This window comes from Phyllobates terribilis, unplaced genomic scaffold (genome assembly GCF_046119375.1).
Source record: "Phyllobates terribilis strain yellow unplaced genomic scaffold, ASM4611937v1 Scaffold_1__5_contigs__length_1240528914, whole genome shotgun sequence".
Lineage (NCBI taxonomy): Eukaryota > Metazoa > Chordata > Amphibia > Anura > Dendrobatidae > Phyllobates > Phyllobates terribilis.
In genome coordinates, this window is record NW_027362761.1 from 316,222,718 (window position 1) to 316,239,562 (window position 16,845).

The 16,845-nt window shown below is 42.0% G+C and overlaps 1 protein-coding gene across 2 annotated transcripts in view; it reads right to left on the reverse strand.

The window, feature by feature from the left end:
• PPIL2 (peptidylprolyl isomerase like 2) overlaps positions 1-16,845 on the reverse strand; it is a 61,909-nt gene that overhangs the window by 22,688 nt on the left and 22,376 nt on the right. For both annotated transcript variants that reach the window (XM_073675187.1, XM_073675178.1), the window contains exon 6: positions 2,107-2,158. In XM_073675187.1, coding sequence (XP_073531288.1) covers positions 2,107-2,158 — 52 coding nt within the window. The remainder of the gene's footprint in view (positions 1-2,106; positions 2,159-16,845) is intronic.

Below are 16,845 nucleotides of genomic sequence, written 5' to 3' on the forward strand. Positions count from 1 at the left end.
GCGGGGTTATTCCCAATGAATGGGGACAGGGAGAGCAGGGTGTGACGCGCAGGGTAACTCCACCCACAAACCAGCAGTCACCGGTGGAACGCGGAAGAGGGACCCTCAGTTGCAGCCTGGACTTGTCGTGACATCAGCGGATTTCAGAGCCGGCTGCAGCCAGTGATAGCACCGCTCACAGGCAGAAACAACACCAGGAGGTAATTAGAAAGAAGCTTCTATTTATCATTAAAACACATTGCCATATTTTTAAAAGTACTGGACAACCCCTTTAAGTTTCACATGACCGTGGCAGCCACAGCCAGGAAATTTTGTAGTATCCACAACATGGTGTCATGACAGCCTGTCATGGTCAATGGGACATCTCAATGGACGCAAGTGACGATAAATATATTTAAAATATTTTTCTTTTCCTAGATCTAGCTCAATAAAATATTACCAAAAGTTAACATATATCTCTGAAAATCCAAGTAAATAATAAAGGGGTTCTCTGAAAATAGAAAAAAAAGTAATTGTCACTATAAATAACTTACTAAATACCTGTAATTAACAAATCACACTTGTCTTGTTTAGGGAACAAATCACTGTAGGTCATTAAAATGGCTGCCATTTTATTATACTGACAGAGACCTGTCCTACGATGTAAAAGGACCCGTGCCTGTTAGCATGTCCGGTGGGAAGCTTCTCTCCCTCCATTCATTTATAGGAACACGTGCTCCTGGTGAATATTCTGATATTTTACTGTGGAGATACCAGGAGTGCTGAGGTAAGAAGAGGCCACTCGCACTGTAGTCTACGCTTTATCTGATCTAATACTAGAGAAACCAGGGAAGCTGAGGTAAGAAGAGGCCGCTCACCCTGCTGTCCACCATGTGTTTCTGATCTAATTATGTAGATACCAGGAGTGCTGAGGTAGGTAGAGGCTAATCCCACTGCTGTCCACCCTGTCTTTCTGATCTAATACTGGAGATACCAGTGGTGCGGAGGTAAGAATAGGCTGCTCAAACTGTTGTCCACCCTGTCTATCTGATCTAATACTGGAGATACCAGGGGTGCTGAAATAAGAATAGGCTGCTCACACTGTTATCCACTTTGTCTATCTGATCTCATACTGGAGATACCATGAGTAATGAGGTAAGAAGAGGCTGCTCACACTGCTGTTCACCCTGTATCTGCTCTAATAATGGAAAATCCAGGGGTAAGAAGAGGCTGCTCACACTGCTGTCCATTCTTTCTTTCTGATCTAATACTGGAGATACCAGGAGCTGCAGAGGTAAGAAGAGGCTATTACAATAGTGTCAACCTTGTCTTTCTGAATATGTGGCCACAATTTTAATTCTATAGTAATTACCTCTCTAGACAAAACAAGTGTGACTTCCTAATTATAGATAGTTATTACATTTTTTTCTAATGACATTTCCTTTAATCATTTTGTTTTTCTAGATCCGGAGAACCCCTTAACTGTCAGTGTTTTTACAGGTAGTTTAAAGGATACGGTATTGTAAAAGCCTATAATACACCACAGTAGGACTGACCTGAGCACTGGAAGGGAAGGCTAGACTATTAGATAGAAATTATGTCCCAGATAAATTATTAAAATACATTTATCACGTATGCGGCCAACATCTCATGACAACACATTTAGTTGAGTTTATACTTCAGTCCAATTCTCATAAAGTCATCTCTAACCATGACTGCCCAACCCTGATGCGCTGAGCAAGTTTGCAAAAGTATTCTATAGCATACTGTTACTTGTGCTGTATGTTCTCCTATGTACACTGATAAGACAGATATTTAGGATTAGAGTATCAATATTTCTACAAGAGGTGTAGGAAGAACAGAATTTGTGCTGTGGTAATATTAGTGACCCATAGACATGTTTCACTGGTATTCTAAGCACATGCAAATCATTTAGGGACAGGGAACACTGCCATCAAATTTAACTCCTACAAGTAAATATGTGAGTAGAAAAGAGAATTTCGTAAGAAGTGCACGCAAAGTAGAACTATCAGCGTCTTAGTTTATGTTACAGCCATATATTGTAAAGCTACTTGTACCACCATGCCAAAGCACACACTGTCGACACATTAAAGATAACCAACTTACCATCTTGATTCTTTGCAAAGTTCAGCTTAATAAGAGATTTGGCTTCTAGTTTCTGCAGAAAATCATAGTAAAGGGAGTTAATGTGGCCCATAAAAAATACTGCAAGGCAGGCGTGTAAAAGGTTAATGGTCTATTATACTGAAATAAATGACATTACAAATTGTTGTAAATAATACCATTCCTTACAATATAATAATGATCTTTTATTAGAACTCTGGTTTGTGTTGTTCTTTGGAATTCCTTTTAGAAATGGATGAGTTTATTAAAGAGAACCTGTCAGCTGACTCATGCTGCCCAAAGCATGGACGAATCAGAGGCTGGCTGTAGGATTGCAGCCTGGTAAGCTTTACTCTGAGAAAATATATATAGTTAGACGTTCCTAGTTGAAGATGATTGACAGGTCCCTCCCGTAGCGAGATACCTGTCAATCACAAGCAGCGGTGCTGGGAAAAGTCGGCTGGGGGCAGTCCCGGACTAGACTCTGAAATGCTGGATGTTGAATAGACCTGGCTGAAATCGTTCAGCCTCATGAGGCCTGTGGTGTGGACAGCATGAACCGACTGACCGGTTCCCTTTACCACTTGGGGGTGTTTCCGGACAGTCTGCCCCCCGTCCAATCTCTGGTGAAAGGGTGTGCAGACTGCATGGACACTATTCCTTTTGTAAAAAGGGGTGTAACCCAATTGTCAATTTATTTATAAACAATTAGGGAGAACTACAGAGAAATGAAGAGGTGATGAGAAAACGTGCCTCAAAATACAAGTTGCTACTAAAAGTAACATGTCAGTAGAGATGACAGATTTTCTCTTAAGGAGAAATTACATAATCTGTGAACAATGACATTAGATAACATTTCTTCCGCAATCCACCCTTTCACGTTTGGGGGCTTTGGAGACCCAACGGCAGGTAGTCATGGAAAAGGGCACCATGATGGATAGTGCCTCTTGTTTCTCTGGGACATAAATGGAATTCATTTATCCTGATCTATGAAAATAATACGCTATTTATGCTTCTATAGGGAAACCTGAGCTGACAGCCAAAAGATCATTCAGCTGCCACTTCTCTAATGTCTACCTAGAACCTGTTTGCTCTTGTATTACAACACCCACCCCTTTTACATTCTCTAGCGCCATCATCCAAAACTAACCATGTATCACAGCTGATTCTGGCAAGAGAAGGTGTAATAAGTGAACTAATATACACAATAACAATATTTATCTGGAGTTTTGCATTATGGCTGCCCTTCTGGCAGGAGGCAGGTTAATTAATTGTCAAGTGGAGAGTCCATGACCTACTTTCTAAGAAGCCGGCACTATGAGCTTGAAGGGTTGGTGACATACAATCCCCTGCAGGGTGCGTGTGCATGACAGGCTTCTCTTAAGTATACATAGACAATGTGAGAATACTGCTATTAAAAATACTTGGCTGTCAGAATTTAGAAAGAGTCCTGCACCCGCTAGGGAACGCCTGAAATGTGACCCCATACAGTATGGGATATCTTATATAGCTCCATTCGACTGAGGAGACCTCGGCACACCTGGCTTCCACCATAGAGGACGTAGAAAGTCCTTAGAGCAGGAGGTTGTGACATGGGCCAAACACCTGCAGGACATGAATGAAGCATTTACTGCCGCTGCATATAAAGTCTGACATGTGCAAGACATGCTTATGCACGCTCACAGAATGCCAGCTATTCAAAGCATGCAGACGGCCAGGGTGGAACGGATAATTAATATCCAAGGAGCTGGTGAAAATAGAGTCTATAATTATGTGTGTATTAATATGCTGGTAATAGAATATGCACAGATCTGCTTGAGATGCCAGAACCTCGGTTGACTGAATAGGGGGAAAGAATTAGAAATCCGGAAAAAAATAATAAAAATTGTTACATTATTTGTAGTCAGACTGACATCTGTTCTTGTGTTGATTTCGTTGCGACACTCCTCAAAACCTGTTGCTACACCTCAACTAAAAGTAAATATGGGAAATTTATTCTACTTTTGGTACCTACAATTATGAGACATATATGCAATATAAACTGGAACATGTAATGAAAGTCTGTCTCGTCGTCTTCAGAGCACGGCCCTAAACCACATTGCTGGTGATCACATACAATCATTAACCTACTGATCCAGTTACAATGTCTCTGCAACTTTAAGTCTAGCAAAAACAATAATCCCTTCTAAACATATTTGCTTGAGCATGTGATGAGTCACTTTTCAGCACCATTATGATCTCCCCAAAATAACATGTTGAGTGCTGTAAAGTAGTGCACTACAAGCAGATCCCAAGCAAGCTACTACCATCTAGTGGTGAAACTGGGACCTGCATAGAAGAATATTGGAACATTTAGATTATTCTTTGTGCTCGGTTGAACCCGTTTGTTATTCTATTACATTAACCTTCTGCCAAAGATTAGTTCCCATAGACTGCATGATTCATAGGCTACAAATAATGATACTTGCACATACCAGCGGTCCAGAACAGGATCAGCATTGTCAGCAATGACCCACTGTCCTGGAATGTGACTCTGCCAGATCTGTCACAGGTGGCGTCTAATGCCAATGTATCCTCCCTATTCAGTACTTTGGCAGCAGAGGGTGCCCTTACTGCATACATGGCAATCCAGTATATCCCTCTTATAAGATTTCCAAATGTCAGGATGTATGATATAGTGCTTATACAGAGTTACCTATATAACAATGCACCATATATTAGCCAGTAACTGGATCAGATCAATGATTATACTTTATCCCCAGTCCATCAGCTGCATCGGTAGTGGTCGCTGGACAGGAGCCCTGAAAAAGGCCTTCTATTTCCAGACATCTGCAGCTCTTCTTTTGATTATCCACCCTGGTGCGATCTCATCCATGTGGCGTGACACAACTGATGTCAGGCCGGCTAATCAGAAGTAGAGCTGCTGATGCCGGTAGGTAGGATTTTTTTCTTTTGTTCCATCCAGCGACCACAAATTACCAATGAGGCCGATGGACTGGCTGCAAATCCATTTGCACCAACTCTATCTACAGGGTGGGCCATTTATATGGATACACCTAAATTAAATGAGAATGGTTGGGGATATCAACTTCCTGTTTGTGGTACATTAGTATATGGGAGGGGGAAAACTTTTCCAGATGGGTGGTGACCATGGTGGCCATTTTGAAGTCGGCCATTTTGGGTCCAACTTTATTTTTTTCAATGGGAAGAGGGTCATGTGACACATCAAACTTATTGAAAATTTCATAAGAAAAACAATGGTGTGCTTGATTTTAACGTAACTTTGTTCTTTCATGAGTATTTTACAAGTTTATGACCACTTATAAAATGTGCACAAAGTGCTGCCCATTGAGTTGGCTTGTCAATGCAACCCTCTTCTCCCACTCTTGACACACTGATAGCACCATCTTGTTGGAAAAACTCAGGGAACGTGCCATCTTCAGTGCATAAAGAGGGCAGCACATCATCATGTAGCAATTTCAGATATCCAGTGGCATTGAGGTTTCCATTGATGAAGAATGGCCCCACTATCTTTGTACCTCATATACCACACCATACCATCAAGAGACGAGATGTGCAGCATCTGAAACAACGGATACTGGAAGCCTGTGCTAGCATTTCTTCTGCGGTGTTGCTATCAGTGTGTCAAGAGTGGGAGAAGAGGGTTGCATTGACAATCCAACACAATGGGCAGCACTTTGAACACATTTTATAAGTGGTCATAAACTTGTAAAAAACTAATGAAAGAATAAAGTTACATTAAAACCAAGCACACCATTGTTTTTCTTATGAAATTCTCAATAAGTTTGATGTGTCACATGACCCTCTTCCCATTGAAAAAAATAAAGTTGGATCCAAAATGGCCGACTTCAAAATGGCCGTCATGGTCACCACCCATCTGGAAAAGTTTTCCCCCTCCCATACACTAATGTGCCACAAACAGAAAGTTGATATCACCAACCATTCCCATTTAATTTAGGTGTATCCATATAAATCGCCCACCCTGTACAACTAAACTATAACAAATGCTGTAGGTAGGAGAGCCTATTTCAGGTAATGTTTAAGGTTATATATCATTCTCGCTCTTTACGTTCAGTACCAAAAACTAAGTAAACTTTCCATTGCATTTTTTGAGAGGTATTACAATTAAAAGCGGCCTCTGGAAGACGTATCCAGACTATTCTCCTTTAGTCAGAGTGGGTCTGTTTTAGCACCAATTCACCAGGACAATTGCAAGGTCTTAGTGGACACAAGCACATTTGCAAATGGCACAGATATAATTGTACACAGGAATATTCAAGGTACACAGAGTATTGGGAACTAACTAAAAGGATAAAACCTGTTGACAGGTTCCCTTTAATAGGAACCTATATTGTTTACTATCAATGGATGCAAATCTGACCTCACCAACTGATGGACACACAGCTGGAAGAATGGTAATGTAAGGAGCTGAGCTCCTGTGTGTCCACCACATCACCCCGGCAGACTTCTATCCTATAGAAGTCACCAATGAAGGTTGCTACTGAATGACAGCAAGCAGGCATCTTGGAATCCAGGAATAGGAGGGAGAAAAAAACAAACAAACCAAAAACTTTCTAAAAATTGTGCCCCATCCCCCCTTGAAGGCTTCCTTAAAGTGGTTGTCGAAAACTAAGTGAATTTCTACTATATGTCTTACTATTTAATTTAACAATATAGCCGCTTTTCTAACACACTTCAATTCAAAATTCCATACAGTTTCCAATCTATTCTAACTTTCTATGTTTTTTTTCTTACTTCCAATGAATATTTGTTTGAGTCTCCGAAGATGTACTGGGGATTCTTAAATAGATCATCATCAGGGGGCTGAGGCTGATGTCACTACCAATGCCTCCTTTCCCTCCTCCCTTAAAAAGCGTCATCAGGAGTGGCACTGTGGTCATTTACCAAAGCTTCTGTCACAGCTGTCCTCAGATGATGTCCAGTTTCAGCAGCGGTGAAGAAAACTTGACCGCAGCTTCTCTCACGCCGCCACTCTTCTTCTGTCGACGCAGCCTCATTTACTGAAACAAGACGTCATCGGGCCGTGGTGATAGAAGCAAGGTGAGTGACAGCAGCGCCACTCCACAGCTTCTGTCTCCGCAGCCTCGTTCACTGAAACAAGATGTCATTGGGAGGTGGTGATAGAAGCAAGGGGAGCGATAGAAGCGCCACCCCACAGCTACTTTCCCCGCAGCCTTGTTCACTGAAACAAGACGTCATCAGGGGGTGGTGATCGAAGCAGGGTGAGTGACAACAAAGCTTCACTCGGATGACAATTCATTTTAGGGTGATGACAGTAACTATGTGGACAGAAGATGTGGAGAGGCGTGAGAGTAACTGAGGTCATTTCTTTACTGCTGCTGAGACAGGACGTCATTAGGGGACGGAGGTGACAGAAGCTGTGGTAGGTGACCGCAGAGCCCACCCCTTCAGCCTTGATGATGCTTTGTTTCAGGGAGGAAAAGAAAGCAGAGGATTGGACAGTATCCCCAGCTCTCCTTGATGATGATCCATTTGAGAATCCCTAGTACATACTAGGAGACTGAAATAGTCATCGGAATTAAGAAAACAAAAAACACAGTTATAACAGTAGAAGACAATAGGGTTAAAGGGTTATTCCCATCTCTAATATCTTATTGCAATATGTAGTAGGTGTAGTAATAATAATAATATTAGAAAAAGCCTCAACTCAAATATTGCTTACCCCATATGCAGGGCATTTCTAAAGCTTAGGTATCCATGAATACAACCACTCATATGAGGTTAGAGACCTAGCGAATCAGAAGAACTATACTACATTTCTAATTGGAGGCTTTGGTTATTATTACACCTCCTACATATTGGGATATGATCTTGGAGATTTCAGGTGACTTTTCAGAAAGAACGATCGTGTGCGCACGTCAGGAACAGAACTAATCCTGGCCATTATATGACTTATATACAATTTTTTTTAAACCAGTTTTCCACTCCAGAAGCTCTCACTCTAATTTTTAGTTCTCTCTGGCTAGTGGGTGGACTCTAGCAGCTATTATACCTCATATACATAGCACATATAGGGATGGATTTCTGCTCTCCTGTACCACAAAGTCAGAATTAGCAGCAACATGGAGGACATCACACAGCAGTACTGAGCTGTATAGCTGTGAATACTGCCCTGGGGTGAGACTAAACTCTTACTAGAAAGCAACAGCACAGCCTCTGTGTGTTTATGCCCGGCTCTTTCACTCTGCTCTGCCCCACCTCTCCCCTCTTTATAAATTTTAATAAGAACGGTAAGCTGATACTTCAGAAAGCTAGCAGTCAGTCTTGTTTGTACCAAAATGTGATGCAGGCGGCTAAGGGGAAGACGACGCATACAATACAACAAATCAGTCTGAGCAAACAAATTACAGAGGATTGATGTCCACATTTTACAATATAAACTGCACACTAGACCTAATGAAGCTATTACTTTGGCATGATGAAATAGTGTCCTGCCCCTGCGTGGCTCCTTATTTCAGAGCAAAGTTAGGCACTTGGCTGCATCTCAACATCAGTGACAGATGGCTGCAGACACATCGGCCATACCACTAAACCAAATGTATCTGATGTGGCTGGTCTTCCTTCATGTCTATCTTGTAGTCCTACTATTCCTTTGTGTCAAACAGTTCCACCAGAGTCAGGAAATAGATGTTACAGTATATTATGCATTTGTAATGTTCTAAAATGACAGCTATTAAACAGAATTAAAGATTTAGGGGGACTCAGGACTTGTGTCTAGATGGTGACAAGCTCGAAGTCTTATCACAGTGTAGGATCCTGCTTGTTATAATTGCTCAACTTAAAAGGGATTCTGTCAGGAGGTTAATCTGAGAGCAGCAAGATTTAGAGACAGAGACCCCAATTGCAGTGATGTGTCAATTACTAGGCCGCTTTCTGTAGTTTATATAAGGCTATGTGCCCACGATGCAGAAAATTTCTGCATCTCCCTGGCAGAAAAAACGCATGCGGATTGTACATGCGTTTTTCCTGTGAAATACATGCGGATTGACAAGCGCCTTCAAAGCGATTTTAGCATCACTTGGAAAGTGCTTGACAACTAGGTCACACTATATAAATCCATGCAACCAGCATGGATTTCTATAGTGTGACCCGAGAGAATGGTAAAAAATAAAAAAAATAAATATATACTTACCCTCCGATGGCCCGCGCTGGCTTGCTTCGCTCGGTCCCGGCTGTCGGCAGCGGTAGAGTGAAGTACCTGCCGACGTCAGCGTCGCGTGACCCGTCTCATGACTCTGACGTCAGCGCAGGTCCTTCATTCCATCGCGAAGTGCCGGGAAGCAAGGAGGAGCGCAGCGCGGGCCGCCAGAAGGTAAGTATACATTTATTTTTCTTTTTTTACAGCTTTTAATGGTACCTGGGTGTGGATGAGACTCTCCTCTCCTCTACACCCGGGTACCATCCGCACATTAGAACGTGCCAATTACGCAAGTACAGATACAGTCTTGCGGAATTGGCGCGTTCCAATGAAAGTCAATGGCGGCGAAAACGCAGCGCTTCCGCAAAATAATTGGTAGTGCTGCGTTTTTTTCCGCAATGATAACCCGCAGCGGAAATTTCCGCAGCATGTGCACAGCACATGCGGATTATCATTGGGGAACATGGCAGGCCTTCTATCATGCGTTTTTAATGCGTTTCCGCAGCTGCAAAAACGCTGCGGAAACGCATTAAAAACGCATTGTGGGCACACAGCCTAAATCACATTTTCTCAGTAGGAAATTATAACTAGAGGTCTTGTAAACCTGTTACTATGTAGTCCTCCATATTCATGAGCTTTGTATAACCCATCCTCCACCACTGATTGGCAGATTTTGCCTATGCACAGTGTACACACAAAGCTGTCAGTGATGTGGGCAGAGTTACACAGAGATTAGTGTCTTTCGCGAGATTATTTATAATCCACAATGCCATTTGTCAGAAAAGCATAAAACTTTTTTAAATGCCGATATAGTGTCTGCCATTACAGCCTCTTGCAATACAGTGCTCAAACTGTAAAATTCAGTAACTGTAAGGCTGTATGCCCACAATGCGTTTTTTAAGCGTTTCTGCAGCGGCAAAAACGGGGCAGAAACGCTTAAAAAACGCTTGGTAGAAGGCCTGCCATGTTCCCCAATGATAATCCGCATGTGCTGTGCACATGCTGCGGAAATTTCCGCTGCGGATTATCATTGCGGAAAAAAACGCAGCACTACCAATTATTTTGCGTAAGTGCTGCGTTTTCGCCGCCATTGACTTGCATTAGACCGCATGGATTAAGCATCACTGCATCTGTAGGCGCATTCCATGCGTTCTAATGTGCGGATGGTACCCGGGTCTAGAGAAGAGGAGACTCCTCTGGACCTGGGTACCATAGAAAACTGTAAAAAAAAGAATAAAATTTTAAAAAAATATTATACTTACCTTCTGATGGCCCGCGGTGCGCTCCTCCTCTCATGCCGGCAGTTCGTGATGGAATGAAGGACCTGCGCTGACGTCAGAGTCATGTGACGGGTCACATGACGCTGACGTCGGCAGGTCCTTCAGTCTACCGCTGCCGGGACGGTAAAGCAAGACAGCGCGGGCCATCGGAGGGTAAGTATACATTTTTTTATTTTTTGACATTCTTTCGGTCACACTATATAAATCCATGCCGGTTGCATGGATTTATATAGTGTGACCAAGTTGTCAAGCACTTTCCAAGTGATGCTAAAATCGCTTGGAAAGCGCTTGTCAACCCGCATGCAGAAATGCATGTGAAGAACGCTTCACTTCCGCATGTCCCTGGCAGGAAAACGCATGTACAATCCGCATGCATTTTTTTCTGCCAGGGAGATGCAGAAATGCTCAGGATTTTTTCCTGAGCGTTTCTGCATCGTGGGCACATAGCCTAAAGAACCCTTTCCTATTTAGATGCCGGAATCGCCTTTCCTCCACAAGTAATGAATGTCCTCTGGTTCTTTGTGAGGTCTTTGGAATGAGTAAAATCATGTACCAGTCCTTTGTATTGACCACACACGTATTTATACATATAAATGAGTTCTCCTCTAAGACGTCTTTAATAGAAGCTAAACCATTTTTAAAATATGGAGAACAAAAGTGACTCCCAAATTCAAGAAGTCATTCAAACGATAAACGTCTATGGAAGTCAAGGAGCAGCGATTACGAGCAGCCCTGGCACCGCCCTGATAACTGAAACCCAACATCTGTAGAAGAATAGTATTTAATTTTTTGTCTCTCTGCATCCAGGAGGACTGCCCATTATATTTAGAGTGGCATTTACCTGCACATTAGCGCTATAGCTGCAGGTACATTCTGTTTTGTTTTTAAAGGGAAACAGTCAACAGATTTCACACACCAAACTATTTATATGTGCATGTAGCTCTTTTAAAGACAAGTCCAACAATTACATATCCAGTCTTTTCATCCATTACTTAGAAATCAGCGTTTGAAATTATATACAAATGAGGCTGTAAATCTGAAGCCTGTCACTTCAGCTCTATTCCTCACTTAGCGCCGCCACCTACTGCTTCACCGACAGCCTCTATGCTGTTAGACATCATTCAAAGGCGCTATCAATCAAGCAGAACAGGTGGCACTGGGTGGGGAATAGAGCTGGAGTGACAGAGGATTCAGATCTGTATATAGTTCTTCAGCCTTAATTGTATACAATTTTTAACGCAGATTACTCAGTAACAAAGGAACTAACTGGCTATGTTATTGCTGGTCTTGGCATTGAAAGAGCTACATACACATATAAATAGCTTGGGAAATGAAATCAAGCTCACAGAAACCCTTTAACCCTTTCACGCCAGAGCCTGTTTTCGCCTTCGTGACCGGGCCAATTTTTTCAATTCTGACCACTGTCACTTTATGAGGTAATTACTCTGGAACGCTTCAACGTATTCCCCTGATTCTGAGACTGTTTTTTCGTGACATATTGTACTTCATGATAGTAGTAAAATTTCTTCGATATCACTTGCGTTTATTTGTGAAAAAAATGGAAATTTGGTGAAAATTTTGCAATTTTCAAACTTTGAATTTTCATGCCCTTAAATCAGAGAAATATGTCACACAAAAGAGTTAATAAATAACATTTCCCACATGTCTACTTCACATCAGCACAATTTTGGAACCAACATTTTTTTTTGTTAGGAAGTTCTAAGGGTTAAAAGTTGACCAGCAATTTCTCATTTTTCCAACAAAATTTACAAAAACATTTTTTTAGGGACCACATCTTATTTGAAGTGACTTTGAGGGGTCTTTATGACAGAAAATACCCAAAAGTGACACCATTCTAAAAACTGCACTCCTCAAGGTGCTCAAAACCACATTCAAGAAGTTTATTAACCCTTCAGGTGCTTCACGGGAATTTTTGGAATGTGGAAGAAAACAATGAACATTTAACTTTTTTTCACAAAAATGTTACTTTAGACCCAATTTTTTTTTATTTTCACAAGGGTAACAGGAAAAAATGGACTGCACAATTTGTAGTGCAATTTCTCATGAGCACGCTGATACCCCATATGTGAGGGAAAACCACTGTTTGGGCGCACTGCAGGGTTCGGAAGGGAAGGAGCGCCATTAGACTTTTTGAATGTAAAATTTGTTTGAATAATTAGCGGATGCCATGTTGTGTTTGGAGAGCTCCTGATGTGCCTAAACAGTTGTAATGCAGCGACTTGCTGGCATTACGGTAATGGTCCAGGATGTGTTTTACCTGACCATGTACCTTCCCCCTCAGAGGACTGGTCACATGACTGTGACATAGCACAGGCCCTGCGCGCACAGAATGTCTGTCTGATCACATGACTGTGACATCAGCAAGGTCCTGTCAGTGTGTGTGTGTGTGTGTGTGTGTGTGTGTGTGTGTGCACGGGATGCATATATAAACCCTGCTTGATGGGAGACAGGTGTGTTCGGTGTGAGGCATGAGGCCTGTGCTCCGTGTGTGTGGGACACCGTTTGTGAGAGGCCTAGTGAGGCCGAGTGAAGCCTGGCAGCCTGAAAGGCAAAGACTGGATCCTGTGTGGATGCTAGTGGCCTTGGAAGGCAGAGGCTTGAGGTAGAGTCCTGAAAGGCAAAGCCTGGATCCTGTATGGACGTCAGTGGCCTTTGAGGGAACGACGGCTGGAGACCCCGACCTGGGAAGCCGCAAAGCCACAGTGGTGGCGGAGTAATGGACTGAGACAGCTAAACCCGGCAAAGGTAATACCCTACGTTATATGGACATTGCTATGGACATTGCTATATGATTACCTTGCTGAAGGCTGCACCTGGAGCAAGTGGGCCTGTGTGTCACTTGGCTCATGAATATTGTATATATGTGTGTCGGCGTGCCACTGAGCTGGACCCGGTCATATACGGTTTATGAAGTAATAAACTGCTGAGCGTTGTGAAATACCGGAAGGACATTGCTGGTGTGCTTTGATTTACCCGGTGCAGCAAGTATCCCCCATTATGATGACTAGTGCTGCCTTACACAGTGGAAACCCCCCACAAGTGCCACCATTTTGGAAACTAGACCCCTTAGGGAACTTATCTAGATGTGTGGTGAGCACCTTGCACCCCCAGGTGCTTCACAAAAGTTTATAATATTGAGCCGTAAAAATAAATATTTCAAATTTTTCCATGAAAATTTGTTGTGCAATTTCTCCTGAGTACGCCGATACCCCATATGTGGGGGAAAACCACTGCTTTGGTGTAAGGCAAGGTTAGGAAGAGAAAGGAGCGCTATGTTGGCTGGGAAAGGTTGCAGACACCATGTCACATTTGAAGAGTAGCTGACATGCCGAAACAGCAGAAACCCCCACAAGTGACCCGATTTTGTAAACTACACCTCTCAAGGAATTCATCTAGGTAAGTAGTGAGTATTTTTTAATTTTTAAATTTATACCATTGGGCAGTGAAGAAAACAATTATATTTTTACCACAAAAAAATGTTTTACCTCAGATTTTCCATTTTCACACAGGGCAATGGGTAAAAATGGTGCCGAAATGTGTCACACAATTTCTTCTAAACGTGGCAATACCCCATATGTGGCTGTACCGTACCGATCTGGGAGGGACGGAGCGCTATTTGACAATTGGAGAACAAATTATTGTAGAATAGGCATTTGGATTTGGGAGCAAACATTTTTAGGAATTTCTTTTGGGGGGCAAGGGCCATTTCGCTTTTCCAGAGCCTTTCTGCTACCAGTAACTTGGAAGTCCCTTATATTTTTAACAGATAACGGACCTGAGTGGGGACTAGCTTTTTTTTGAGGACGGAGTTGAAGCTTTTATTGGGAACATTTTACGTAACATTTATCCGGCGCTCGAGGCTGAGCACTTACATCTGGGTTTCCATCTAAATTTCCAAGTGATGTAATTCAGATGAAACCCCCGAGGGATCCATTTACTGTAATGAGGCAGCAGAGTTACTCTGGACTCCGTCTGGCCTCTGTCTAGCGGTGTCCTTTTTTTCAGAAGTGCACAAAACTGTGGCCAACCGCACTTTTATGCGCGCCTAAAAAAACTGACACCGTGGGATCACAGGCCAGACGGCATCTACAGTGGCCTATATCTGGCTCATTACAGGGAATCTTCCGTCTGAATCACGTATTTCAAAGATTTACACGGAAACTCTGGTGTAAGTGCTCAGCGTAGAGAAAAGGATAAATGTGAGCTGAGCCTTACTTCGATCTTTGGGAGACATAATAAACAAATCAGTAGCAGGTGAAGAATTGGTTTTATTTATTTTTTACGCCGTTCCTCGTGCGGTATAAGTGATGAGATTACTTTATTCTTCGGGTCGGTGCGATTACAGAGATACCAGATTTATATCGGGTTTTTATGACTGACAGCTGTCACACACTAAAAGACGCTTTTTTTTGTAAAATCTAGTTTTTGCATCGCCATATTTTGAGAGCTATAATTTTTCCATATTTCGGCCGACAGAGTCATGTGACTGCTTGTTTTTTACGGGACGAGTTGACATTTTTATTGGTACCATTTTTGGGCACGTGACATTTTTTGATCGCTTTCTATTCTGTTTTTTGGGAGGTAAAATTAACAAAAACCAACAATTCAGGAATTGTTTTTTGAGGTTTTTTTATGCCGTTCTGCTTGTGGTAAAAGTGATAAGGCAGCATTATTCTTCAGGTCAGTACGTTTACAGCGATACTACACTTACCGTATATTTTTTTTTATGTTTTGGCGCTTTTACACAATAAAACAATTTTACAGAAAAAAATATATATTTTTTTGCATCGCTTTATTCTGAGAGCTATAACTTTTTTATTTTTCGGCTGATGGAGCTGTATGGAGGCTTTTTTTTTTGCGGAACAAGATGACGTTTTCAGTGGTACCATTTTTATTTCCATTTTGCTTTTTGATCGCATTTTATTCCACTTTTTGTTTGGCGATATGATGAAAAAGCAGTTTTTGCTCCGTTTTTTATTTATTTTTATTACAGTGTGCACAGAAGGCGTTAATTAGTGTGACAGTTTTATAGATCGGGTTGTTTCGGACGCGGCGATACCAAATATGTGTACTTTTTTTGTTTTTGCATAAATATACGGATTTATTGGTTTAGTATTTTATTTATTTATTTTTATTTATTTTGTGATTTTTTTTAACAGTTTGAAAACATTTTTTAGACTTTTTTTTACATTTTTACTTAGTTCCTGTATGGGACATTAATTTTTATTTTTCTAATTACTGTTCTCATGCAATGCAATAGACATGTATTGCATTGCATGAGAGCTTTGCTGACAGTTTCACACTGTCAGTGTCTCCTGCTAGACTTCAACTGCAGGCTGAGTCTAGCAGGACCCCGTACATGGCAGACCCGGAGGCGTTCATGTGACCTCTGGCTGCCATGACAACGGCAGGTCCTCTCAGACATCAGGGGGCCGTCGGAGAGGTAAGTGGACGACTCCCTCTCCTCTCACTATCTTCTAAATGCTGCAATCGCTACAGATCGCAGCATCTAGAAGATAGCAAAGGGTTAACATCATTGGGACCTGATCCAATCAGGTCCCGATGATGTCCCCTGTCACTGCCACTGATCTGAACCGCAACAACAGCGCCTGCAGGACCCTGGGGGTCCTGAGCGCTGCAGGACCACCGACCGTTTATAAACGTCGGCGCTGCACAGAGCCCAGGCAGCTCCGACGTTTATATACACTGGGCGGTCGGGAAGCGGTTAAAGACAGGTTCCCTGTATGCACTGGATGGCAGCTGCTGGCTTCCTTGATGGTCCTTGCGCCACCAAGGAAGTTTTAGCTAGAACAAAATATTTTTTCATGGTCTTTCCTTGGGTGCATCCGATAGTCAAGGTGCATCTTATTAGTCCGAAAAATATGGTAAAATGTAATGCATGTGTCCAAACTTTTGCATAACATGTGGATATACTTAGGCACACTTATGTTTAGATACGATTATGTTCACTTGAAAGTGTAATCACCGTTATTACATGTAAAGATCCAAAACTATAGAATTTTAAAATTATTTTCTTCTTTTTCATTATATTATACTAGCAGGAACAAAATATTAGAACAAGATTTAAACAATTGGGTAGCAAGAAAAATTAGAAAGCGAACAGATCGAGTTATAGCTGTGTTAGGCTATGTTCACATGTCCAGTAGTGATCCGTTAGAATGGATCCAGCAGCAGTCTGTTGGCAAAAATGTTGTCCAGACACAATTTTTTAGTCTGATT